This window comes from Sciurus vulgaris (assembly GCF_902686455.1).
Source record: "Sciurus vulgaris genome assembly, chromosome: 18".
In the NCBI taxonomy this organism is placed as follows: Eukaryota; Metazoa; Chordata; class Mammalia; order Rodentia; family Sciuridae; genus Sciurus; species Sciurus vulgaris.
Window position 1 is genome coordinate 34,300,033 of NC_136479.1, and position 25,347 is coordinate 34,325,379.

The 25,347-nt window shown below is 56.5% G+C and overlaps 2 protein-coding genes across 5 annotated transcripts; both read right to left on the reverse strand.

Annotated features, from left to right (window-relative positions):
• Positions 1 to 487: 487 nt before the first annotated feature.
• Positions 488 to 11,324, reverse strand: LOC306650169 (uroplakin-3b-like protein 1; the record flags this gene model as incomplete). Its single annotated transcript, XM_079121997.1, has 8 exons — positions 488 to 755; positions 1,632 to 1,752; positions 1,992 to 2,068; positions 2,635 to 2,854; positions 3,013 to 3,165; positions 4,576 to 4,860; positions 9,152 to 9,428; positions 11,295 to 11,324. 8 exons carry the CDS (start codon positions 11,322 to 11,324, stop codon positions 647 to 649), a joined length of 1,272 nt encoding a protein of 423 aa, XP_078978123.1. The 3' UTR covers positions 488 to 646.
• A 7,432-nt stretch (positions 11,325 to 18,756) lies between these two features.
• Positions 18,757 to 23,832, reverse strand: UPK3B (uroplakin 3B). 4 transcript variants are annotated; one of them, XM_079121325.1, is made up of 6 exons: positions 23,119 to 23,502; positions 22,792 to 22,941; positions 22,278 to 22,503; positions 21,359 to 21,438; positions 20,528 to 20,657; positions 19,798 to 20,077 (listed from the first exon to the last, which is right to left on the reverse strand). In XM_079121325.1, exons 1-6 carry the CDS (start codon positions 23,198 to 23,200, stop codon positions 19,918 to 19,920), a joined length of 828 nt encoding a protein of 275 aa, XP_078977451.1. In that variant the 5' UTR covers positions 23,201 to 23,502; the 3' UTR covers positions 19,798 to 19,917. The 4 variants fall into 4 exon arrangements, with proteins under 4 accessions (XP_078977448.1, XP_078977450.1, XP_078977451.1 ...); XM_079121322.1 differs by lacking the exon at positions 21,359 to 21,438 and having other exon boundaries at positions 18,757 to 20,077; positions 23,119 to 23,710; XM_079121323.1 differs by having other exon boundaries at positions 22,792 to 23,713.
• Between the last annotated feature and the right edge of the window lie 1,515 nt (positions 23,833 to 25,347).

Here is a 25,347-nt window from a genome sequence, read left to right on the forward strand (position 1 = left end):
CTCTGGGCTGAGTCAGGCTGCTCTCAGGAACCACAGCTTCACACACACTTCCTGCCCCCGCCCCCATCCCGCGCTGCCCCACCCGGAAGTATGGACCAAGGTGGGCGGGAAGTTTAGAAGTTGAACCTACTGGGGGACTGGAGGAGGGGGATGAGGGTGGCCCTCAGTCCTCCATCCAGGAGGACAGGCAGCTGGGGAGAGGGGCCACCAGGAGGACACGGGGTGATGGTCAGCACTCGCTCTGCCATGCTGGGAGCTTTTGGTAGGAGGAGTCTGGCTGGGTGAGGAGGTCTTTGTTACCATCCTCACATCACAGACACTGAGGCTCAAAGAGAGATTTGCCTTGGCCTAGGGGACTCAGCTGGCCTTGGACCATGAGCCTCAGCCCTGGTCCTGCCCACCCCCCCAGAGCCTTCCTAACAGAGCAGGTTCAGGGGCACAGGAAGACCGCCTGGGTAGGGCGCCCCAGACAAGCAGGAAGGTGAGGGGGTCTTTATTTCTGCCAGGGACTGGTCCAACCTTTGGGCATGAACACCAGCCTCCACCATCATTTACAGCCATCTCTCTCAGGGCTCCAGAAGCTTCGGGGTTCTGCAGCCCGGTCCAGGGAGGAGGCCGAGGGGTACCTGGGTGCCCCTGGAGTGGCTCAGGAGCCCCCCACAGCCGAAGGGTTGCCCATGTGGTGGGTGCTATATCTTCCCATGCTCAGCGGCTCCTCTGGGCTCGAAATGAGGACATTCCTGCAGCTTTGGCAGCTTGGGTGGAGAGAGAGGGAAAGGATGTCCACCGAGGCCCCTGCTTGTGGTCCCAGAGCCATTGCCTGGAGCCCCAAGCCACAGTACAGGATCCCTCTAAAAGCTTGTTCGCAAATTTCCCCTCATCAAAACTCCCTGCCGGGCTGGGGTTGTGGCTCAGTGGTGGAACACTTGCCTAGCATGTGTGAGGTACTGGATTCGATTCTCAGCACCACATCCAAATACATAAATTAATTAATTAATTAATTAAAGGTCCATTGACAACTAAAAACAATTAAAAAAAACAAAAACAAAAACAAAAAACAAAAACAAAAAACTCCACTGGCTCCCGGGTCTATGAGACACAGCCCAGTGCCTCAGCTGGGCACTCAAATCCCCTGATTTTGCCCGTCTGTCACTCTCTGGTCCCAGAGTCTCCCCATCTCCCTGCCACCCCAAATACCACCACCAGGAAAGGTGTCACCCTTCCTCCAGGAAGCCTTGCAGATGCCCCCTCTCTGCCAGGTCCCAGCACCTGAGCTTTGTATGAAATCTTGAGGCGATGCTCAGCACATGCTGAAAGCAATTTACCTGCACCTGGGTGTCTCCGCGTCTTGCACGCAATATCAAAATATGCCACCAGGGGGAGAGCAATGCCCGCGCGGAAAGTGGGCAGATGACTGGCAAAGAGGGCTGGCCAGGAAGAGGACAATGCACGCCCACCCCCAGCCCGCCCACTTGCCTTTCCAGCAGGAAGGATGGGTCACTAGCTCAGAACCCAGAGGTTCTAGAACCTCAGGGACCCCTTGCTCAATGTATTGTTAGCCCTGTCTGGCCTTTAAGGAAAACCACCCCAGCACAGGGCGCTGGGAGGGGGTCCCAGCCCTGTCTACTCACCAGGTGTGTATGAGCAGGATGAGCAGGGCAGCCAGGAGGATGGCCAGCAGGACCGACAGAATGGCAATGATGACCACTGTGCCTGCACTCTGGGGCCCTGGGACAGCTTGCAATACCTGGGCTGCGGGACATGATGGGACCACATAGGCAGGAAGAGGGACTTCATGTGGCCTGAGAAGGGGGCCCTTGCACACCCACCCTCTGGACCAACCACCCTCCACCCAAGCCAGAAGGAGCATCTGCAGACAGCAGAATGGCAACGTGTTTCTGATTGGCAGGGGTTGGTCTAGTGTCCCAGGTCCCCCCTTTCTATTGGAGCCCCCAGCCCCTACCATTTAACCTGCTCATTTGGCCCCATACCTTGCTGCAGGCGAGTCTCCTTGGACCATTCTGTCTCAGCCACAGGTCCCTTCTTGCTCATTACCAGGAACTTCACCCTGACAGCAAACCCAGCGTTGGGCTTGGCGCCCCCGTGTCCTGAAACCCTCAGACCCTGGTGCCTGGCAGTTTCTCCCCTCAAGTCCCAGGCACAGGAAGAGCACCCTGGGGTGAGAAGGGGCTGAGGCTAAGAAGCATAGCCTCGGAGCCCGATGGAAGGGGTTCAAATCTGGTTGTGTGAGGTTGGATGCAGCCATGACCCTCCCTGGGTCTGTACCCTTTGAGAAATGTGTGTGGCGTGAGTTAGACCTTTCAGCCCTGAACGCGACTGAATCTAGTAGCTGCTGAAGGGAGACGGGGCTGAGGAGCACAGCACCCTTGACATGCAGAACGTGTGGAAGAAGATGCTCCACCCCAGACCCAGGGGAAACTGGGGCTTACATTGGGGGCCCATTGCTCAGAAAAGGTGGGAGGATTCGCTGAGGCCTCCCTAGCCCCTCATGCTCCTACTGGTAGGACGACCGTGGGGAACCCAGGCACCCCGCTAGGCCTGGTAAGCCACCCAGGAGCACTGGCCCAGGAGCCGCATCCCCCACCTCAGTGGGCACCTGGCAGCTCCCCTCACCTGTAGGGTCCTGAGCCCGGCAGGGGGCGATTACAGCCCGTTTTTGTGGGCGAGCAGCGCGTATCATTGCCCACACGGAGAACAGGGAGCTGGTTGCTGCCCTGGACACTGGAGTAGAGCTTCCGGTTGGCCCTCAGCGTGAGGTAGTAGCCCCTCTGGGGGAAGTCACTGGGGGCAGGGATGTCCTCTGTCTGCCGTGGGACAGTGAAGTTCCGGATGGCTGAGGGCAGCACAGTGAGTCAGGATTTCAGCCCTCGGCCACCGGGTCTGACCGACACCCCCACAGCGCTGTCCCCCCGACGTCCCCCTGACGCCTGCTGCTGCTCTCAGGCCCGCCTGCACAGAGGGAAAACCAGGGCCTGGTGGTGTGGTACCCACCATTGCTGTGGGCCACCACCAGCCAGATGGGGTCCGAGTCAGAGATATTGAGGTGGTTGAACTGGCCCAGTGGTTGGTCCAGCGTGAAGGTGGACTGGGTGAGCTTCCCGGCCAGGGTGGCGCTGGAGAGCCGGGGCAGGTATCTGATGTGCTCTGGGAAGGGCACAGGGGAGGCAGAGGGAAGAGGATGAATGGGCAACTGCCCAGTCTGAGCGGGGGACAGGCCTGTCCCGGAAGTCCCAGTCTGAAGGCGCTAGGGGCTTTTCCTGGGAGGTCCGGCCAGGCTGTGCTCGGGAGTCCCCCTGGCAACTCTGTGCCCCATGGTCATGGGCAAATGGCCTGGGTCATCTCTCTTGGGCGCCTCCTGAGGGTGGGCACTGTGAGAGGTGGGAGGGAGGCCATGCCCTCCTCCCACGGGCGTCACTGGGGTCTCTGTGGGATGGCAGTGCCCAGGGAGGAGCAGACGGAGAGCCTCCCGCCCCCAGGTGCGGCTCAGGTCTTCTGGGCCTCGCTGGGGTGAGACTGGCATCTGTGGGGACTGAGCCCTGGGCCGGTCACACTCCTAGTAGCCCCGAGTCCCTCCAGCTCCATCTGCATGGTCCAGGTAGAAACGGATGGCGGGAGGTGAGGAGGTGGCACAGAAAGGTCCCCTTTCTGAGACCCCAGGCCCAGAGATGAACCCTCCTGTAGGGACCACTGGCTCTGGGGCAGAAACTGGCTCAGTCTAGAACATTCCTCTCTTCTCCACCCAGTTCTCTTCCAATTCCTACCCACTTCCACTGGGACCCCAAAACACCTCCTTCAGGACCTCGTCCCCCTCTGGGCTCCTTATAGCCTCAAATGCCAGAGGGGCTCAGGATTGGAGATGTGGCCTGTGTCCAGTCTTGCTGCTGGGGGACTCAGACCCCCCTCCGTTCTTCTGCACCCCAGCCCCAAATGCTGACACAAGCAGAAAGCCGTGGGCTCACGCAGGTCTCAGTCAACTCACCCGCTTCCAGTCCAGTTGCCTGTAACTCTTTTACAATGAATCAACTCCAAAGGTTTGGGCTAGAACCTTCCAGAACCTTCCAGCCTGGGAGGGTGCTTGATTTCTCCTTTCTCAAAGCTCTCAGTATTTGCTCAAAGGCCCAGGATCCTTTGCATACAGTAGACACTTAATGTATGCATAACTAGGGGAAAGAAGTGGAGCAGGGGACATGGGGATGGCTGTATCTCTAAGCCCTTCCAGTTTAAGCGCTAGAGGAGGGATCCGGAGGGCTTCCTGGGATTTGGGGGGGGGCAACCTGTGCCCCTTGATTTCCACAAGCCTGTTCTCACAAAGGAAGGAGGAGAGCAGGGAACATTTGAGAATTTGGGCCTGAGAACCCCAAAGGAAGAGAGCAAGTACTGTTGCGCCCCAGTCCCGGGGAGAGGGCCAGGTGGCGGTCTTGAGATTGCTTTAGGTGGTCCTTCTCCCTAGACCAACGCAGGCCCCAGGCCCCACACAAGCAGGTTGGGGAGGCGGCCAGGGAGGAGGCCTGAGGCTCTGGGGGCACCCCTGCCCCAGCCCCCAGCTTCACTCACCCAGACCTGTCCCCGCCTGGATACCAATAAGCTGCAGCAACAGTGGGATCAGCAACCAGGACTGTCCCTGCCTGGGCCTCATGGCCCGGCCCAGCATCCCGCCGTCTGTCCGTCCAAAGTTCTGCTGTCCGCAGGGTCTACAGCGATCTGTGCTGGGCCAGGGAAAGCTGCTTCCTCCCAACTCTGCTGCCCCTCCTGGGTGCCCCCTCATCCCATAGAACTGGTCCGACAGGTTTGGGGGCAGAATCTGCAGGCCCTGTGGATTTGGCCCCACCAGGGAGGGGTCTGAAGGAAAGGATTAGTTGCTGTGGCAAGACAAGCCCAGACACCCCCACCCCACTGCAGGAGGGCCTGGCCCGGGAGGGGCCTCAGGAGGAGGAGGCACCCCAGGCTGCCCCAGAGGCGGTCCTGCCACGCCCACCTGCCTGGCACCCTCAAGTTCAGTGAGGTGGAAAGAGGTTGCCCATTGCCAGCTGCCAGGAACTTAAAGGTTCCCTCCCTTGTTGCTGCTTCCTTCTTGGGGTACCCTGGGTTCCCTCAGACCTTGAGCCTTAGTGTGTACTGTCCCCCTGAGGGAAACACCCCTTTCCCAAGGAGAAACCACCCTACCCCACTTTAAAACCCCGTTCAGCACATGCCCATCATCCCAGTGGCTCGGGAGGTTGAGGCAGAAGGATCACAAGTTCAAAGCCAGCCTCAGCAAATTAGTGCCGAGCAATTCAGGGAGACCCTATCTCTAAATAAAATACAAAACAGGCCTGAGGATGTGGCTCAGTGGTTGAGCGCCCCTGAGTTCAATCCCTGGTACCAAAACAAAACAAAACAGAACAAAACCCAGTTCAGATTCCAGCTGCTCTCGGACTCCTGTCCAAACACTTCCCAGCCTGCTTCCCTGACCATCAGACAGAATGACTCGATTCTCTCTCAACATCCCCATGGTACTTTCCACCCTCTCTGGGCAGAGCCTGCGCTAGGGTAGGTGGGAGGGTAACTGTCTTAGTCCATTCCGGCTGCCGTGACAAGATGCTGTAGACAGAGTGGCTTCTACGCAACACAAATTAATTTCTGAGTTCTAGAGTTTGGGAAGACCAAGGTCACGGTGCTGGCAGATTGGAGTGCCGTGAGGACCCCCTTTCTGGTTCTTAGATGGCGCCTTCTAGCGGAGTCCTCGCCCTGTGGAAGGGGCGGGGCAGCTCTCTGGGGTCCCTTTTAGAAGGGCACAGTCCCATTCATGAGGGCTTCGCTCCCCACCAAGTCCCCCCCTTAACACTATCACATTTGGAACTAGGTTTCGACCTGTGAATTTTTGGGGGGAGGGGAGGCAAACATTCAGACCACAGCACTGACCATGATCACAGAAGTGTCACTAAGGTCCCAGGAGCGTCATCTCATTAAAGCTGAGTTTGAGGGGGAGGCAGCGTGGCTTCTGTTGCCCGCCCGGAAACACAGCCTGGCTTCGAGTGTCACATGACTCACGAGGACCAGCGTGAGACGGACAGGAGGTAAAAGTGCCCCTTTCACACACCGGCGGATCACAGGACTCCTCTGGTTCGCCAGTACCTGTCACCATAGCAATCCACCTGCAGCCAACCAAAGGGCCCGGAGAGAGGAGAGACCTGTTTCCCTAGCTGATATGGCTTTGCAGGGCCTTCTCAGCCAAGGTCAAGGTGAAGAGGGTCCTCAGTACTCGCTCAGCACCTACGGCCAAGTCTAGACTGGCTACTGCTCAGGGCCTGTCAAAGTCATGGACGGATGTTTTTTGTTTGTTTGTTTTTTTTTTTATTTTTTTTAGATGTTGATAGATCTTTATTTTTATTCATTTATTTATATGTGGTGCTGAGAATTGAACCCAGTGCCTCACACATGCTAGGCAAGTGCTCTACCACTGAGCCACAACCCCAGCCCCAGCTGTTTCTTTTATAAAAAATTATTTTATTTATTTACTTTTTATTTCTTGGTACCAGGGATTGCACCCAGGGACGCTTGACCCCTGAGCCGCATCCCTAGCCCTTTTTTATTTTTTTAATTTAGAGACAGGGTCTCTCTAAGTTGCTGAGGCTGGCTTTGAACTCATGGTCCTCCTGCCTCAGCCTCCTGAGCCGCTCGGATCATAGGTGTGCGCCACCGCACCCGACCTGATGGCTGTTTCTACCAGCAGGCCCACGTGTCTTGTGTTCTGATTGGCATTTCCCCATGGCTAAAGCTATTGAGTATTTTTTCATATGTTTGTTTGCCATTTAGATTTCTTTGTTTGAAGTGTCGATTCCTAAAACATTCATGCTGCTTCTCCTCTGTGCCTGTGCATAGGCTGGTCTCGCTTCCAGAAGGGCCCTGCCTACCCTTCAGTACCCAGCTGCTACTGTTCTTCAGTCCTACCCAGGGCCGGCACCCCTGGAAATCAGGCCCTGTTGGCCTCGGTGCCAGCCCGGCAAATGCTTCCCGCACCCCCGTGCCCCTCTGTCCTGTGATCATTATCTTTAATAGTGAATGTGTCCTGACATCAGTGCATCCCTGAGCACATCTGACATCGGTTCCCTCCTCTGGCTGAAAGTTCCACGAAGGTGGGACCTGGCCTCTATTCTCTGGCGCTCTCCACAAACAGGCGCTGTGGTCCTCAGTAGCCTCAGCTCGCAGGGAGCCTGGGTACACCCTCCTGGCTACTTTAAAGCATCTCTTGACAACTTACAACTGATACAAGGTAGATGCTGTGAATCATGGTTAGATGATGTTGTTTGGTGTCTGGGGATTGACCCCAGGGGCCCTTTACCACTGAGCCCCAGACCTTTTAATTTTTTGAAACAGGGTCTTGCTAAATTGCCTAGGGGCTCCCTGAGTTGCTGAGGCTGGCCTCCAACTTGCCAGCTGAGGCAGGAGGAAGCCGTCTCTGAGTCACTGGGACTACAGGTGTGCACCATCCCCCTCAGCCAGACTCAGTATTTCTTATCTCAAATGCTGGGACCAGAAGAGTTAGGGATTTCGGATAGTGTTGGATTTAGAATATTGCACATGCACAGTGATACATCTGGAGGAAAGGACTGGAGTCTAGGCACAAAAGCCATTTGTTTCGTGTAAGCCTTATACACATAGCCTAAGGTGATTTCACATCGTAGTTTAAGGAACTCGGGGCATGAAACCAAGTTTTACGGTGTGGGATTTTCCACTTGTGACATCATCTTGGTGCTCAAACAGGGTCTGATTTTGGAGCATTTTGGATTTTGGGAATTAGAGATCCTCTCTCTCTGTGTATATATATGTGTGTGTGTGTGTGTGTGCACGCACGGATGCACATACAGTGATATTTTGTATATATCATATATAATGTTACCCTATATATCTGTATATACATATATATGTAAACACACACACACACACTCATATATTCATGTATACACATGTGTCATATGCTTTCTTCGTCTTCCACCTCCCTCTTTCTAGAACTGGGGAACCAACCCGGGAGCACTCTACCCCTGAGCTACACCTCCTGCCCTTTCTATTTTTGGGGGGGACGGGGTCTCCCTACACGGGCTTCTGAGTCGGGGCGGGGCGCGCTCACCTTTGGAACCACCCGCCGGCTCATCCAGTCCTCAGGTCCCGGAAGTGGGCGGGGCCGGCATCCTTGTCATCAACCTCGTTACACAGATGAGAGAACAGGGCCCAGCAGACTGAGGAACTTGTCATCACCTGTGAAGAGTCAGTGGGAGCGCCAGGATCCACCCAGGCCTGGGGACAGCCGCAGGGACGCCCTCTTCTCCTGTCCCATCCGTTTAACTCGGACCTGCAGGAGCCAGTGATTAATTTTACCTGGCAGTTTGTGACGCCCTGCATCTCGGCTCTGCACAAGGCTCACCTTTTTTTTTTTTTTTTTTCTTTCTTTTTCTTTTTCTCTTCCCACTCTGGGGAATTATTATTATTTAGATACAGGGTCTTGTTGAGTTGCTTAGAGCCTTGCTAAATTGCTGAGACTGGCTTTAAACTCATGATCCTCCTGCCTCAGCCTCCAGAGCCACTGGGATGACAGGCATGGTGGTACTCGCTTGGAGTGGGAGGCTGAGGCAGGAGGATGGCTGGGGTCCTGGAGTTCACACTAGCCTAGGCAACACAGCAAGACCCCATCTCCAAAACCAAAACCAAACAAAAACAAACGAAAACCCCGCCAGGCTCTGGGGTGTTCGCCTGTAATCCCAGCAACTGAGGAGGCTGAGGCAGGAAGATCTCAAGTTCCAGACCAGCCTCAGCAATTAAGTGAGGTCCTGCCTGAAAATAAAAATAAAAAGGGCCAGCGATGTAGCTCAGTGGTAAATTGCCCCTGGGTTATATCACCAATACCCAAACAAACAAAAAGTCATGTAGTTCTATTTATGAGTAGACACTGCTGGTGGGGAAATTCACCCCGCATCCCGCAGCCACTCAAATGGCAGAGGCCTTAGTCTGGGGGCGGAGGGTCCTGTGCACACCCCCAGAATGGGTAAGCTCTCCCAGCAGGACCTGGGGAGGAACCAGGTTGGAAGGGAAATTGCCGCTTTATAAAATTAAACATGAATTTTGCCCAGGCGGCAGACGGGGGTCCTGAACGCACCTTTTGGGAAGGAGGCTCCGTGGGAGGCCAGGAAGCGCAGAGATGCAGCGACTGCGGCTGCGCAGTCTTCCCAGTTCCACCAGGGACCCCAGCCTGCAGGGGAGTTGGCTAGCGGCCCTACGTCTTCACCGAAACCAGCAAGTGCCGTGCCCGGGGGCTCCCCACTCCGCCTCCACCATTGTCCAGCGGATGCCCGGATGCCCTCTGAGAGTTTTCCTGCCACCCCCTCCTGCAGGGCCCCGCCCCATGTAGCCCCAAACTGGCCTTTTCCAAGACCCTGGGAAGACAAAGGGAAGTGAACAAGGGATAGAGGCACACAGATGGAGTCCAGGCTGGCGCACAGGCAGCCTGTGGTTCTGGAAGCCTTGGTGATGGTAATTTAAGAGTTCAATAATAAGAAATGCAAATCAAAACTACACTAAGATTCCATCTCACCCCAATTAGAATGGTGATTATCAAGAATACAAGCAACAATAGGTGTTGGCGAGGATGTGGGGAAAAAGGTACACTCATACATTGCTGGTGGGGTTGCAAATTAGTGCAGCCACTCTGGAAAGCAGTGTGGAGATTCCTTAGAAAACTTGGAATGGACCCACCATTTGACCCAGCTATCCCACTCCTCAGCCTATACCCAAAGGACTTAAAATCAGCATACTACAGAGATACAGCCACATCAATGTTCATAGCTGCTCAATTCACAATAGCCAGACTGTGGAACCAACCTAGATGTCCTTCAATTGATGAATGGATAAAGAAACTGTGGTATATATACACAATGGAATATTACTCAGCTATAAAGAATAATAAAATTATGCATTTGCAGGCAAGTGGATGAAATTGGAGAATATCATGCTAAGTGAGATAAGCTAATCTCAAAAATCCAAAAGCTGAATGATCTCACTGATAAGAGGATGATGACACATAATGGGGGGTGGGAGGGGGGCAAGAATGGAGGAAGGAGGGACTGTATAGAGGGAAAAGAGGGGTGGGAGGGGTGGGAGGGGTGGGAGGGAAGGAAAAATAACAGAATGAATCAAACCTCATTACCCTATGTGAACGTATGATTATGCAAATGTTACACTGTTAATCCATGTACAAACAGAAACAACATGTATCCCATTTGTTTACAATAAAAATAAACTTAAAAAAAAAAAAGAGTTCAAGGTGGACTGGGGTGTGGCTTGGTGGCAGGGTGTGCGGTTGTCCCTGGAGAGGGTCTTCACGCAGGTCCCAGAGAGCAGGACTTCACTTCAGGGTATCAGGGTCCTTGATATACCTGATGGAAAAGAATTCCTAGACCCTTTGGATATTGAGGCACAGAGTTTTATTCAGGAAAGCAAGAAGCACACATTCACGGGAGCATGTGGGCCATCTCCAGAGTGAGAAGTGCTTTGGGGCCTTGGGCTCTTCTTTTAGGGAAACTTGGTGCTGAGGAGCACAGGGAGGTGTGAAGGTGCTGGTGAGCATGGCTGATAGTGGTCTGGCAATTTCCAGGTGCCTTGGGTTGAGTCTTCTCCATTGTCTAATCAGTGGGTATCACTGGGAGTGTCCTATATTAAAGATTTTGAATTGTCCTTTGCTCAGTCTGTTCTAAAAATGCATGTATTCGTGGGCTAACGGTGCACGGGGCAGTTTTCATAAGGGGATGAATTTCCATTAACTTTAAGATAGCGACCAAAGATTTGTAGATTTCCTAGAAATTTGGGAGTGTGATTCTGGGAGGACTTGGCAATGAAGTTAGGAATATCAGCACAAGGCTTTCAGAATAAAGTTGTAATCTCCTTTTCCTCCCTTTTGCGTCCTTTCTACCTTTTTTGGTTTGTTTTGTTTTCACCTGTCCTACCTCACAGGTAGTGATTCAATCACTGTATAAAATGAAAGGCAACTCAGGAGGCTGAGGCGGCCAGCCTCAGCAACTTAGTGAGACCCTGTCTGAAAATAAAAATTAAAAAGGGCTGGAGATGTGGCTCAGTGGTAAAGCATCCCTGGATTCAATCTTCATACCAAAGCATAAAAAATAAGAAGCTGGTGCAGGTCACTCAGTGGCTAGGGCATTATTTGGTGAATGCCTGTCTTCTCCATCAAACTCCATCAAACTGAGGCCAGAGATCAGATCTGCTCTGCCCCCCAGGCCCACCCCTACCCTGCGCTCTGGGATTAGCATCTGACACATGGTTGTGCCTGCTGATTATTTCTGACGGAAGCTATGGTCTCCTCCCTGCTCTGTGTGTCTGGCCAGGTGGATGTCATCTTGTGTTACAGCCTCAAGCAGATAGGAGACCAGGATGGTGTGGATTCTGGCAGAGATGACATCTTTCCCGCTCGGTCTCATCCTTCTGGTCTGGATGTCCCCAGGTCCAGTGAGTACCAGTGTGAAGAGAGTGGGTTCTAAGTGTCCAAAAGTAGCCAAGTGGGTGACCGTGCCCAGCCGTGGGGAATAGTCTACTTTTTAGGACCTGCCTTGCAGAGCACCTTGGGGCTGACTCATGAGGCAGGATGTGGCTACCTGCCACCTCACCCAGGGAAGACAGTTAAAGGTTCCCAAAGGCCCACCCCATCCAGGATCACCAAACAAGACCCAGCTCCATGGCAACCACCACAACCTGGTGAGGAGGTGCCCAGGGAACACTCTCCCTTTAAGGGAACAAGGCTCTTCCCACGCTCTAGCAGAGAGGGACGCGGGGCCTGGACTCTGGCCAGGGAGGGGAAGAACAGGTGACTAGTCCCTCCCCGCTCCACCAGACCCTGATGGAGAGTCCAGGTGCTCCTGTCCAGGGGGCTCACCAGCTCCAAGGTCTGGTCAGCGCATCTACACCTGGAATCATAAACTAGGAAGCCCTTTCCTCTGGGACGGGAAGGCTTCCTCGGTAGGGCTCCATGACTTACTTGGGTCTACCGTGTGCCAGGACCTTTGTGGGCCGAGGCTGAGAGCAGAGAGCTCTGCAGGGGAACTGGGGGCTAGGAAAGGACCTTATCCATTCACGACTTCCAAGACAGCCACAGATCCCCTGCTCCGCATCGCATAGTGATGCCTCAGGGAACAGAACCCAAGTCCCACCCTCATGGAGGGGACAGCCCAGTGGGAGGGACCACCACTGCACGAACAAATTCAGGCAAGATGGAGCGTCAGCTGCAGAACAGGCTCCAAGGAACCCAAACCAGGGCGAGGAGGTGGGCCTGGTGGAAGACAGGAGCCATCTTAGGCAGGGAGTTCTTGGGACCTTGCCAAGGTGGCATATGAACCAGAAAAGGGACACCCACAGAGCAAGCTGAGAAAGTGTTTGATGGTGGCAGCCTCAGCAGCTGCCAAGCCCTGGTTCCCTACTCTGCTGCCGGGTAACAAGTGCCTCCCAAACTCTGAGCCTGCCAACGGCATTTGCTCATCTCTCACGGTTCTGTAGGTGGACTGGGCTCAGCTGGGTGGTTCTTAGGATCCATGTGGCATGGGTCCAGGCAGCTCATGCAGCTGTACCACACTCTGAGCTTGGCTTCACTGACGAGGCATGTTTGGGATGAGTGGACAGCCCAGGGTTGCAGGATCTCTGCCCCCTCTCCGTTTTTTAACTTTCTTTTCCCTTTCTCTTCACGAGGTTTCTCATCATTGAGTGGTTCAGCCTAAGCCTCTTTCCATAGCAACAAGAACTTAAGAGGGAAAAAATGGAAGTTGAGAAGACTTTTTGGGCCAGGTGTCCCTAAGGCAGCACATCATGGCCAGAGCAAACCACCTTTTAACCCAGGGGCAAGGCCAGGGAGGCCACTCTTGATGGGAGGTGCCATGTGCACAGGGATATGGGGGGATCTGCTGGTGCCCATCCTTGGAATAAACCACCATGGCCCTTGAGGAGGGAGCATCTTGATGGTGGTGGGTTTGCGGGGTTAGCATAGTTAGGGTTAATCAGGGAGCATAAGAAGGGGTTAGAGATGAGGTCAGCAAAGCCAAGGGATGGTACAGATGGCATAGGGCCATTCGTGTTTTGTCAGAACTATGGCTTTGGCCATGAGAAGTGGGTATTGCAGGGTCAGAGCAGAGAAAGGCCATGGCCCATAGGAATTAGCAGGGGTAGGGGATGTAGCCCAGTGGTTAAGCGCTTGCCTGGCACGTGCAAGGCCCTGGGTTCCAGCCCCAGTGCTACACACGTGTGCATGCACACACACACACACACACACACAGGATCTCTCTCACTGCAGTGGGGGGAATCATTGCAGGGGTTATGCTAGTCTCCTAGGATTGCTATAACAAATGACCACAAGCTGGGTGGCTGGAAACAGCATAAATGTATGGGAGGCCAGAAGCCTGAAATGAAGGTGTCAGTGTGGCCATGCTGTCTCTGAAGGCTCTAGAGGAGAATCGCCTCTTACACTGGAGGTGGGGCCTGCTCTAATCCAGTCTGAGCTGATCTTATCTGAAAGGATCCTATTCCCAAGTAAGGTCACGTTCACAGATTCTGAGTTAGACATGGATTTGGGGGGAACACTGTTCAATCCAATTCAGGGGTACCCAGGGGGAAAGCTACTGCAGGGGTCCAAGTGAGACAGGATGCAGGCAGCAAAGACTTTCTAAATTCATTTTTAATCCCAGTTTTTGCAGAAGTCTGAGCTTGGAAAGAGGCCTGCAAGGCCTGAGGTTTCTCTGAAGTTCTGAGTCCCTCTGCATTGAAACCTAAGTGGCTGGATGCCAGCCACTGTGCAGCTGTTGGGGGAAAGAGGGTGGGACACAGACTTACTACCCACCTCAGCAGCATCTCCGCCCCTGGGGGTACCTGGGTGGGGAATCCAGGGGAGACACAGGTCCTCAGGCCTGGCTCCAGCCCACCTCCTGGACAGGCCTCTCCTGGTCACTCATTCCACCTTCCTAATCCAGCCTGTCCTACATCACTAGGAAGTCCCTTACCTGGATGGTGGGGGGCCCTCCTTGCCTTGCCTCAGGCCACCTCTCCTCCCTACTCTCCTGCCTACTCTCTCCACCCCCAGATCCGGAGCTCCTCACCCAGGCAGGCTGCCTCTCAGCGAACCCACAGTGATTCCCATTCCTACCTTCCTCCCCTCAAACTCAGCCAAGTCTCCAGCTCTGATGCCACGGCCTCCACTGAGGCCCCTGTGTGTCCCATCCCCAGGCTGGGCCAGATGCCCCCCTGGCTCCCAGCACTGCCCATGCTGCCCCCGCCATTCCTCCTGTCCCCTACACTGGACTTTCTGGGCTGGGTTTGGTCAGGGCCCTCAGGTCTGCCTGCAGAAGACCCAGAGAGAAAGAGGCACCCAGAGATGTCCCGTGATGTGACTCCCTTTCAGCCCCAGTCCCATTCTCTGCCCTGGCCCGTGGGCTTGGGCCTGAGTGGCAGACAGGGCTCCAGGCACAGGGGCTGGGAAAACACCTGAGCCCAGAGGATCCCTTAGCCCCCCACGCTCCACCCCTCCCCCACCTTGAGCCGCCTCTGCTGGAGGAAAATAGGAGGGGGCTGGAGAAGAAAAGGGAGAGGCCAGGATGATTCATGGGACATTCTTCTCGGTCCCTCAGGGGGAGAAGCCAGGGAGAAAATGGTTGCCAAGGGCAACGCATTCTTTCCCTTGGGTTACTCTGGCCTGCGTCACCCACAGGGAGTGGGGTTTCAGGGAGGCTGAAACTAAAGTATGAACCCAAAAGGAGTTTCAAATCTGAGGCGAACACTCATTTTACAGAGGGGAAACTGAGGCTGGGGAGATGACCAGGCTACCTGGCGACGCTCACACAGCAAATAAGGCCTAAGGACAGAACCCTCTACTCCTGTCACTGCCTGGGCTCCGTTCCCAGAAGTCAGGGCGCTCAGACAGAGGCAAGCATGGGGGATGGAAGGGGACGTATGGGGGAGGGCCAGGCATGGCTGCAAGTGCTTTCCAGCTTCTCTAACTACAGGGGAGGCGGTGCAGATAGTTGGGGAGGGCCTGAGGCAGGCAGGCTCTGGCCTGTGCTCGTCCAAGCCCATCGTAAAGGCCTTGGTTGGGGCAGCATGTCACCTCAGGCCCCATCCAGCCTCCAAACCTTTGCACATACAGTTCCCTCCACCTGGAAGGTGCTGCCTTCTTCTTTGCCTGTTGGATGTCAGTCAAAGATGGTCTCCATCACTCTGTGGTCTCCATCACTCCATGTCTCCATCCCTCCATGTCTCCATCCCTCCATGTCTCCATCACTCCATGTCTCCATCCCTCCGGGCGTCCATCACTCTGGGTGTCCATCACTCTGGGTGTCCATCATTCCATGTCTCCATCCCTCCAGGTGTCCATCCCTCCATGTCTCCATCCCTCCAGGTGTCCATCCCTCCATGTCTCCATCCCTCCAGGTGTCCATCCCTCCATGTCTCCATCCCTCCAGGTGTCCATCATTCCATGTCTCCATCCCTCCATGTCTCCATCACTCCATGTCTCCATCCCTCCGGGTGTCCATCACTCTGGGTGTCCATCACTCCAGGGCTCCATTACTGACACCACCCTGTGCACCCCACCTCCACTGATGTCCAGGCCTCAGGACAGTATAACATGGGGTGTGGGAAGCCATCCTCCTTTAGCAGAACCAGATGAGGTTGAACCGTGGGACGCAGAGGCCTGGCTCCTAGGAACTGCGGGGAAGTAGGTGGCGCTGTGTGGAAGTGGTTCCCTGTCTCCTTCTGGAATTTTCCCTCTAAGGGGATGCTCCCCTAGCTCCACCCTATCCTGTCCATCACAGGAGAAGCTCCTCCCATTCCTTGCCCCTTTACCTGCATATTATAAATAAAGGAGAGTTGGGCCACTTGGATATTGTAGAGGCCAGAGCTGGTATGGCCGGACCGTCAGGCCCCCTCTCATAAAGAGCGTTGGCTCTTGTGTGTTTACTGAGTAGGTAAGTTTTCTGGGTAAGAGACAGAAAAACTGCCAACACCCTCCTCCGGCAGCCAACACTTTCCTCCTCCACACGGGACATGGCAGAGGGGACCGCGACAATGGGGTGTATCAGCCTCACAGTCAAAGACCACAGACCGGGTGGCTTAACCCACAGAAATGTATGTCCTCCCAGTACTGCAGGCTGGAAGCCCAAGGTCAAGGTCTGGGCAGGTCTGGTTTCTCCTGTGGCCTTTCTCCTGGGCTTGGTTGATAGATGGCCATCCTCCTGCTGCTTTGGCCTTTTCTAAAAGCTGTACAGTCAAGGAATATTTGTTATGCATCTACTAGGGGGCATCTCTGTGAGGGCCCCGGTGGGCAAACCAGGCAACATTGTTCTCTGCCCTCCGATGGAGTCGATGGTCAAGTTGGGGAAATACAGAGGCTTGCAGTTTAAGGACTGGGGCATGGGTCAGTGGGAGAGGGCGCACTGACCATGTACCAGGCCCCAGGTGCAATTTCCAGCACCTGCGCCCCCTGCGATACAGTGCTCTGTTTTAAATGTGTACTTACAAAATTAAAACAACTTACTGAGAGAGAAAAATGCACAGCTCTCGAGGAAAGCCGAGGGGTCAGGAAGGGCTTTCCTGAAGAAGAGGTGCTGGAGTGGAGCTGAGGAATGGACCAGAGGATACAGCATGAAGTGGGAGTGTTTTACAAAGAGAGGGAAATGTGTGCAAAGATCCTGTGGCACTAGAGGCTAAACAAGGGTCTGTATGTCTGGTATACAGGGAGCAAGGGATGAGACCTGGGACCCTTGAATCTGAGATGACCAACCTAGACTGTGCGTGCAGCAGGAAGTCCCTGAAAGTCACGAGCAAAGACTCAACACGGTCAGCTTGTTACATGGCTTCCCTGGATCCTGGGAGGGGAATGGGTGTGGGGGTCAGGAGTGGAAGTGGGGATGGCAGCACGAGGGCAGCCGGCTGGCCCTGGGCTAGTGGGGATGAGGGAAACAGATGGTGGAGACAGTAGAAGTGGGGCGACAGCAGAGGGAGAGAGGGAGGTGTCCCAGGGGGCCTGTCCCTGCCTGCCTGTCCTGACTCTGGATCTGGGGCCTGATGAGTCATCTGACAGTCACGCCCATCACTGATCTTCCTTTTCACCTGCTCCTGTTTTTAACCATTGAGTCATTAACTCTCCGAAGGGGCTTCACAGGGACAGGGCTGCTTCCTCAAATACAGTCCTGGGGATATTTACACCACTTACTAAAGGGCTCTTGAAAATGCCATGGCCCGTTCTCTGTGTTTTGCCCAAGGCTGTCCCAAGCTGGAGAGGGCTGGGCTCAGGTCCTCTTGTACGTGACTCTGGGGCAGGAGGCTCTGGCCCAGCTCCCTGGGGTCCAGGGTGGCAGGGCCTGTGGGCACTGGTCCGGGATTCTGTGATGCTTTGGTGTGGTGATGGGAACAGTCAGGGTCCGAACAGTGGGGTCAAGCGGCCTCCCAGGGTGGCCTCCAGCTGTGGTAAGGTAGGCTTCTGGCTTTGCAAAATATTAGCAATTTACTAATGTCCTTGTGGGACCTCCAGCTGTCAGGATGGCGTCCCCTGGGTCCCTGCGGTCTGCTGGGGTGGTGTGACCACATCGTGGAGCATATGGGGTTCAGCTTTGTGCTCACGCCTTTCCCCTCAACGGAACCCCAGCACGGCCTCCTTCCTCCCCCTCACCCCTCGATCCTCACAGCCACCTGAGTATTTCTGGGATCCACCCCTTCCTTTCTGGTCCCCTTCACCTGCGGGTTCAGGCCTGTGTCTTTCTGTCCTTCAGTGTCCTTTGCCACCCTTGCCCCACACCACCCACGCCACTGCATGGTGGACAGCTGGCCTCTCCCAGTGGCGCTCTCCTCTCCGTGCTTCTCCTCTCTACTCCACTAACTTCCATTTGCCCTTCAAAACTCAGCTTGGAAGTGACCCCAAGGAAGCCCCCTTGACCCTCAGCTGAGGCCAGTATCCCCCTGGATTCCCTGGGCTGTCCTTCAGTCCTCACCTCATGCTGTTGCCATGTCTGTTTGGCATGGGGTAGTGTCCGTGGTCAAGCCAGAGTGGCTGACAATAGCTCCTTGAAGGGTCAGGGAGGCTGCAGGGAGGGAGGGCCGTGAGCCCACTGGGGAAGCCGTGGGCCGCACCTGGGATCCACAGAGGCTGGCACAGGAGGCCCCAGGTGCACAAAGTCTGGCTATGCTTGCTCCCAGCTGACCCTTAGCCCTGGGAGGCTTCGCTTATCTTTTCACTTGGCAAATGCCAGCAGCTGGTCTTCCTCCCTGTCCTGCCTTCCAGGACCAGTGCAGGTGAGACAGCTGGCTGGGGACAGGGAGGCCTAGAATCCTCTCCCAGGAGGTTCCTCAGCAGCCGGGTTTCCAAAGTAGTCTCCCAAAGGGGCTGGCTCCATGGCCAGATGCCTCCCAGGCCGCCAGGGCAGCAGACAACACTGCTTCTGTCTAAACCCGGAGGTCTGTGGCTGGTGGGGCGCAGGAAACATGGGGGACAGACCTCGGAGATGAGGGATTCACCCACTTCCAAGCGAAGATTTTCCACGGAAGGGTGAGCCTGGTGGGAACATGGCTGAGTGGATTCGCAAACCCAGCATGCGCTGCTGCTGCCCGGCCCTGAAATGCTCGCGGGGTTCTCTGTGGCCTCAGAGATAGGACACCCCAAGGGACGTCCTCGGGGAGCTGGCGCCACATGCTTCTGTCCCATTGCCAGCACAGGCGTCACTCCAGTCATGGAGAAGTCAGGCCACATTTATTCACCTCCAAAGGGGGCGGGCAAGGGCCTTTGTGCTGGGAGCCTCGGTCAGGCAGGGCCCGAGCGCGCAGCCCAGGGGACACAGGGCGGTGTGCAGCGCTGGACAGAATGTCACCGAGCCTCAACATCTCCCTTGAGGAAATCGCTGCGGCCGGGTGGACTTCGGCCTGCAGAGTAGGCGCTCAGGGGCCCGCGGGACTGTGCCCGCAAGTTCTCTGGCTTGGCCAGTTGAGGCCAGGAAGCCACAGGACCACAGATCGCTTAAGCGGGTGTGAACAAAACTACGCATGCGCGCGGGCCCTGTGGCTACCTGGCCACGGCGCGCCGGCGCCCCCGTGTGGCGATGGCGGGAACCCCTAGCCCTGCGGGCGGAAACTTGGGCGTCTGCAGTGCGACCTTTCTCGTGATGGGTCTTCAGGACCCCAGAGGATCCACTAGGGTGATTGACTGAGGATGTGTGTGAGCTCGAGAGCATGTGAAGGACGAAGGACGTGACACCCCACAGTAACAGGTCACCTCTGGACACGCGGTGGTCTGAGGTTCAGAGCAGGGAGATCCCTGAGATCAGGATCTGCTCGCCTGGGTCCCCATGTCAACACTGCGTCACATACAACAGATGCTCAATAAAGGATGTGGGGTGAGTGGATGAGTGCATGAGCCATTGTGGGGGAAAAAGGGTTTGGAGGGGTGGCCGGAATCTAGCTGGCTAGTCATAATGTCCATCCTTGCTGTCTGACCTGCTGGCAGGTGACTCCCACCCTCAGAAACAGCCAGTGTTCAGAGACAGCAGAGATGCCTCTGAAGGCTGCGTCCCAGCCACAGCTGATGGGCGTACAGAGGGTGACCGGGGCTTCATATGCCCTGGGATGGACCCAGCCCATGCCCTACCCAGGGCAGAGCAAGGCCCTCAGCAGGTTGGCCCCTGGCATCTGCAAGCTCTGGATCAATTTGCCAGTCCACCTGCCTCCAGCCTCGCTCACAGTCAGGCTGTGACCACGGCCCCCCCAAGCACCTACATATGCCTGGGGTAGCTAGACCTGGGATTCCCCACAGGGGCGCGTGTGCAGACATGGGGGTGTGGAATGAGCTCCCTGCATTTGTCCCCTGCCCACCACAGCCCAGGCCCCAGCCCCAGGCTACAGGCCGAGGCTGGGGAGGGGGTCCAGGACGGGCTCGCAGCCCACAGGCAGCGTGGCAGCCTCGCTGGGCGGGATGTGGTGGGTCATGTAACGCTTCCCCATGAAGGAGCCGATCCGCAGCTGCTCGGGCACCTCCTCGGGCCACCACAGGCTGGAGCTGGACAGGAAAGGAGGAGGAGGCACTATGTCCTTTTGGGCAGGGGACTGCCCGCTTGGGGCCTGCTTCCCCTCCCAGCACGCTCGCCTGTGGCAGCCCCTGCTCTCCCTCTCCCTCCCTTCCAGAACCAGCTGAAGACCTGCCTCTCCCAGGTGACCACCCTGACTACCTGCGCTGGCACCAGTTTGCTAAGACACCCAGCAGCTCACAGAGGGAAGATAAGGCCCAGGAGAGAGGGGGGCCTGGGCAGAGGACAGTGAAGGGCCTGTCCTCAGGGGACCTGCTGGATCCTCTCGGCCTCCCAGGTGACAGGCACAGGCTGCTGTTCTTGCACCCTCCCCGGAAGGAGCCAAGGACCAAGCACAGTGTAAATGGGAGGCTCCCAGGTGCCTGGACAGGGACAGAGAAGGGCTCTGGGTGGGAGAGGGGCCCGTGGGTGTTGCCACTCACAAGCGCATGGTAGAGGCTGCTAGGAAGGCCAGGAGCAGGAGGCCCGTTAGGGTAGAGAGGATGGAGGCAATAACGATCATACAGCCACTCCGCCGCCCAGGCCACGTGTCGATGGAGCTTGGGGCCTTCCCTGCACACACAGGACTCTGTCACCTCCCTCCCTCCCCATCCACCCTCATGCCTCTGAACCCAGACAGCCTCCTGAGCCCACCCATCCATCTGTCCATCTCAGTGCTAGGCTGCCCTACCCAGGCCCCACACTGCTGCAGACCTCAGGACTGACCATGTCACTGCCCTGCTCCTTGGAACCCAGCATTCAAGGTCTTCAGATGACAAGACCCTCACCCCAATGCCTTGGTAGCCCATCACCCAGACAACTCCCTTCCCGGACACGCTAAGTTTGCTGTGTGGCCCACGCTCACCCCTCTGGGCCCTGCTCAGAGAAGCCCCTAGAACCTTCCATTCCACCCCCACCCAGCCAGCCCTGATGCTGACTCTGGTCTCCTTCATGCCCAACCCCTTCTCCTCACGCCCAGGAAAGGAGGCCCAGGACTGGTTCCCATAATAAGAGGACGCTTTCTGCCCAAGACGAGCCAGCAGGGCATCCAAGAGGTGGACAGAGCCGGTGCCCTGCTGATGGGCAACCCCAGCACACGGCTCAGATGGTGCTGGGCCTGACTTCAGCCCCACCCACGGGAACAGGGAGGGAGACCGGAATGACTGCAGAAAATGACCAGGTGGCCCGGAGGCCGGTGAACTGAAAATGACCAGGTGGCCCAGAGGCCGGTGAGCTCCCCCGGGTAGACGGAAGCCACGGCACCCCAAGACTACCTTGGTGGAGAGTGATGGGATTGGACCACTCGGTCTCAGCCTTGGGTGAGCCACTGGCGTCCATCAGGAGGAACTTCACGCTAGGGACAGGGAGCAGCGGGGGAGCAGGGGTGAGACCCAGAGGCCTCCACCACCTTTGGCCAAGTCCCAGCAACTCTCCTGTGCTGGGCGGGGCCCTTTTCTCACTGGGTGCCAGTGGCAGCCTGGCCCTGCCAGGGGGACCTGCGGAGGCCTCTCTGGCCGTCTGACTTGACCAGCAGCCCCATCCATCTGGGCAGTGACTCTGGGCAGTGACAGGAAGGTTTCGGCCCCCTCTTACAGAGGCACCCAGGGGCAAAGGCGGGGGTCCTGGGCAGGGTCTGCTCAGAGTCCAGGCTGCAGAGGGTTCCGAGCAGACTGGAGGAGCTGCCTTGCTGTTTTGGCTGTGGCGGGAACCCTAGAGCTCTTGGGACCCACCGAGCAAGGCTGGAAGCCCAGCGGGTATGCTGGGGGGAAGGTGGGCCCTGGAGAGTGGCCTAGAGGGCAGAGGAAGCAGGGGGGATGGAGACGCTCCACCCCACCCGCAACAGGCCACTCGGCTGCCTGTGCCTCAGCTTCTTCATCTGAAAAAGGGGATGGGAACCATCTCTTCTGCCTGGACTGCCCCCCACACACACTCACCTTGACTGAGATCCCGGCTGCCCTGCTGCCCACCTCCCCCTCTGGGGTCTCTGGAAAGGCTTCTTTCTGCCTGATGCCCAACTGGGATGGTACTATTGCCCCCTCCTCCAGGGAGGTAAACTGAGGCCAAGGGGAGGGGCCTGTGCACCCACTGCCCTGCAGCTGGGTGGGGCGGGGTGGGAGGGGCCGGTCTCAACCCCGGCTCCCCAGAAGTTCCTCCTCCCCAAGCCCAGGCCGCAGGGCGAGCGGGACCACCCACCTGTAGGGGCCAGGACCAGGGAGCGGGACGTTGCAGTAGGGCTGCTGCCGGCAGCCGAAGTCATTGCCCACCCGCAGCAGGGGGACACTTCCACGGACACCCACCGAATCCTCACAGGGCAGCTGGTCCAGGGACAGGGGCAACGTCATGTAGTGGCCATGGGTCAGCAGTCGTGAGGAGTCGGGGATCTCCGCTAGGGTCTGCGGGTTCTGGAAATCCCTGGAGGCTGAAGGATAGCAGGTGACAGGCAAGAAGGGAGAGACGGCCTTTCCCTGCCTCCTGCCTCCACTGCCCTCAGCCACCCGGCCACAGCCTCCAGCCCTCAGCCCCTCCAGGCAGCCCCTCCCTATGAGGTTCATGCGAAGCAGACTCTGCCATCCTGAGAGCTCCTGGGGTAGGGCCCACCTCACCTCCCCCTCCACCCACCCGAGGGTACTGGGGAGGGCTTCCCAGGACCCCGCAGCTCTCCTGGGCCCTCGCCCCTCTCCCCAGGCCCCGGGCCTGAACCACACACCGTGGCTGAAGGCCACCACCAGCCAGATGGTGTCCACGGTGCTGGCATGCCCATCAAAAACACAGCGCGGCTGCTCCAGGGAGAACGTGGTGGCTGTGACCTTCCCTTCCAGGTCCCAGGCTGCTACCTGCGGCTTGTAGGGGATCAGTTCTGTAGCCATGGGGACAAGAGTGAGCAGCACAGATTGGCAGGAGGACCCTGGAGTCCACGACCTGGAGACTGTCTCTCCCAAGCCAAGGTGCTGGGCTCCCAGGGTTTCATCTCCCCGGCAGGTGCCCCAGCACCCTGGGTCTGGCCAGGTGCATCCGCCCCAGGACCCCGACTCACCCAGGCTCAGGCTGGATTGGAGCCAGCTCAGCACCAGGAGCAGCAGCAGCCAAGGGCCAGGCTGCCTCTTGGGGAGCCCCATGACAGCCAGCACAGCACCCGGAGCACCCGGGAGCGAGCACAGGGGCCGGTCTGGCTGCCTCCTGCTGCACCCCACCCCCAGCACCTTGGGCCCGGAGGAGCTGGTTAGTCAGGCTTCCAGCGAAGGCAGGAAAGACCTGTAAATGTTAATGTTTCCCCCAGCCTCCCTCCAGAAGTCCAGCCCATCAGAGGGAGGGGGCTGGCTGGGCTCAGGGCCTCAGATGACCCCCAGCCGCCCCAGAGCCCTGTCGGAATGGGGGTCCCACCCAGCCTCCCAGTGCTGGGGAGGAAGGCCCAGCCTCTGGAAACCTGGACTCAGGGCAACATGCCTGAGATTCCTGCACCCTGGGTGCCAGGAGCTTCCTTTTCTCTGTCCTCCAGCCCCACCCAGGCAAGTAGTGGGGGGCAGAGGGCAGGGCAGCCCCAACCTGCCCGTTCCAGCCCCCAGGCAGCCTCCCTGGCCCTGCTGCCTTCTCTGGGCCCTGACCGCCATGAGGCCCCCTTTCCCTTGTCCAGAGGAGGAACTTGGACTCAGAAGGGACTGTAGAGCCCTCGACTGCGGGCAAGCTCTGTAGTGGTTTGGTTCACTCCATCTCTCTCACTCCCTGCAGGTACTTATTTCGCTTTTTCTTTTTTCACTTTGCTGCTGGTGAATGAACCCAGGGGTGCCTTACCACTGAGCTACCTTCCCAGCACCCCCACACTTTTTTAAGACAGGATCTTACTGAGTTGCTGAGACTGGCCAGGGACTTTCAATCCTCCCATCTCAGCCTCCCAAATCAGTGGGATTAGAGGTGAGCATCACCACGCCTTTTAAGCTATAACTCATATACTATAAAATTCACAGCTCAGTGGCTTTGTTCTTGGTACTCAGGATTGAACCCAGGGGCACTTTTCCACTGACCTAAATCCCGTCCTTTTTATTCTTTATTCTGAAACAGGGTCTCCCTAAATTGCCCAGGCTGACCCTGAACATGTGACGCTCCTGCCCCAGCCTCCAGAGTTGCTGGGATTACAGGCCTGTGCCACTGTGCCCGGCTCAGTGGTTTTAAATACAGGCACGGCATTGTGCAGCTATTGCCACTGATCCCAAAGTGCCACAACCCCAAAAGTGTGCGCTCTGCATTCAACAGCCGCTTCCCTTCCGGCTCATTCTAACCACCACTCATCTTTCCATCTCCATGAACCTGCCTATCATGGGCATTCCACGACAATGGGGCCACTCCCCATGTGCTCCTCTCAGCATCCGTGGTGTCCTTTTTAAGCTAGTCGGCCACCGCATGCAGACATAAATGTCCATCAGGTGCAGGGTACTTGGGTGTTTCTACTTTGGGGCTACGACAAACACCGTGGCCAAGAACACTTGCGACTTGTTTCTGTGTTCTGGTCATCTCAACCTGGGTAGGTCCCTGGGGGCGGCACTGCCCGTCCCAAGCGGCTGCATTTTCCGTTCCCACCAGCACTGGATGGGTGCCCCGCGCCTCCCGAGCTGCTCGTTTTGACAGGCAAGCACATTTTTGGGAGAAGAAAAAACATCCTTCCCTCTCTGCGACCCTGTGTAAAGAAACTAGAGTCCTGAGTGCAGCCAATGAAAATAGTTCTTATTTTTTTGGGTCTTTTTTTTTTTTTTTTTTTTTTTTTGCAGTGCTAGGGATTGAACCCAGGGACTTGTGCTTGTGAGACAAGTGCTCTACCAACTGAGCTATCTCCCCAGTCCGAGCTGCTCGTTTTGAGGTGGTATTGACGAGCGCTTCCTCCACCAAGGGCCCTGGCATCTTTTCACACGCCGGCTGACCTTTTGCAGGTTTCTTCTCCTTTTGTTGTTCTGGAGGATGGGACCCGGGCACTGTACCACTGAGTTTCATCCCCAGCCCTTCCCCCATGTTAAAGTGTTTTAGTTGTCGATGGACCTTTATTCATTTACATGCAGTGCTCAGAATCGAATCCGTTGCCTCCCACATGCTAGGCAAGTGCTCTACCACTGCGCTACACACTAGTCCCCCAGTCCTTTTTGAGATAAGAGCCTCATTAAGTTCCAAGGCTGGCCTCTTAATTTGTGATCCTCCTGTCTCGACCTCCTGAACAGCTGGGATTGCAAGCCTGTGCCACTGTGCCTGCCTTTTTTTTTTTTTTTTTTTTCCTTTGCTT

What these genes read in the sequence shown, in the direction of transcription:
- UPK3B (XM_079121322.1), bottom strand. Translation starts at nt 23,200, where the DNA reads ATGGGGCTCCCCAAGAGGCAGCCTGGCCCTTGGCTGCTGCTGCTCCTG. An exon ending in CCAATCCAGCCTGAGCCTGG is followed by an intron (nt 22,942 to 23,118) that starts GTGAGTCGGGGT and finishes CCATGGCTACAG; the next exon opens with AACTGATCCCCTACAAGCCG. An exon ending in CCTGGTCCTGGCCCCTACAG is followed by an intron (nt 20,658 to 22,277) that starts GTGGGTGGTCCC and finishes CTGTGTGTGCAG; the next exon opens with GGAAGGCCCCAAGCTCCATC.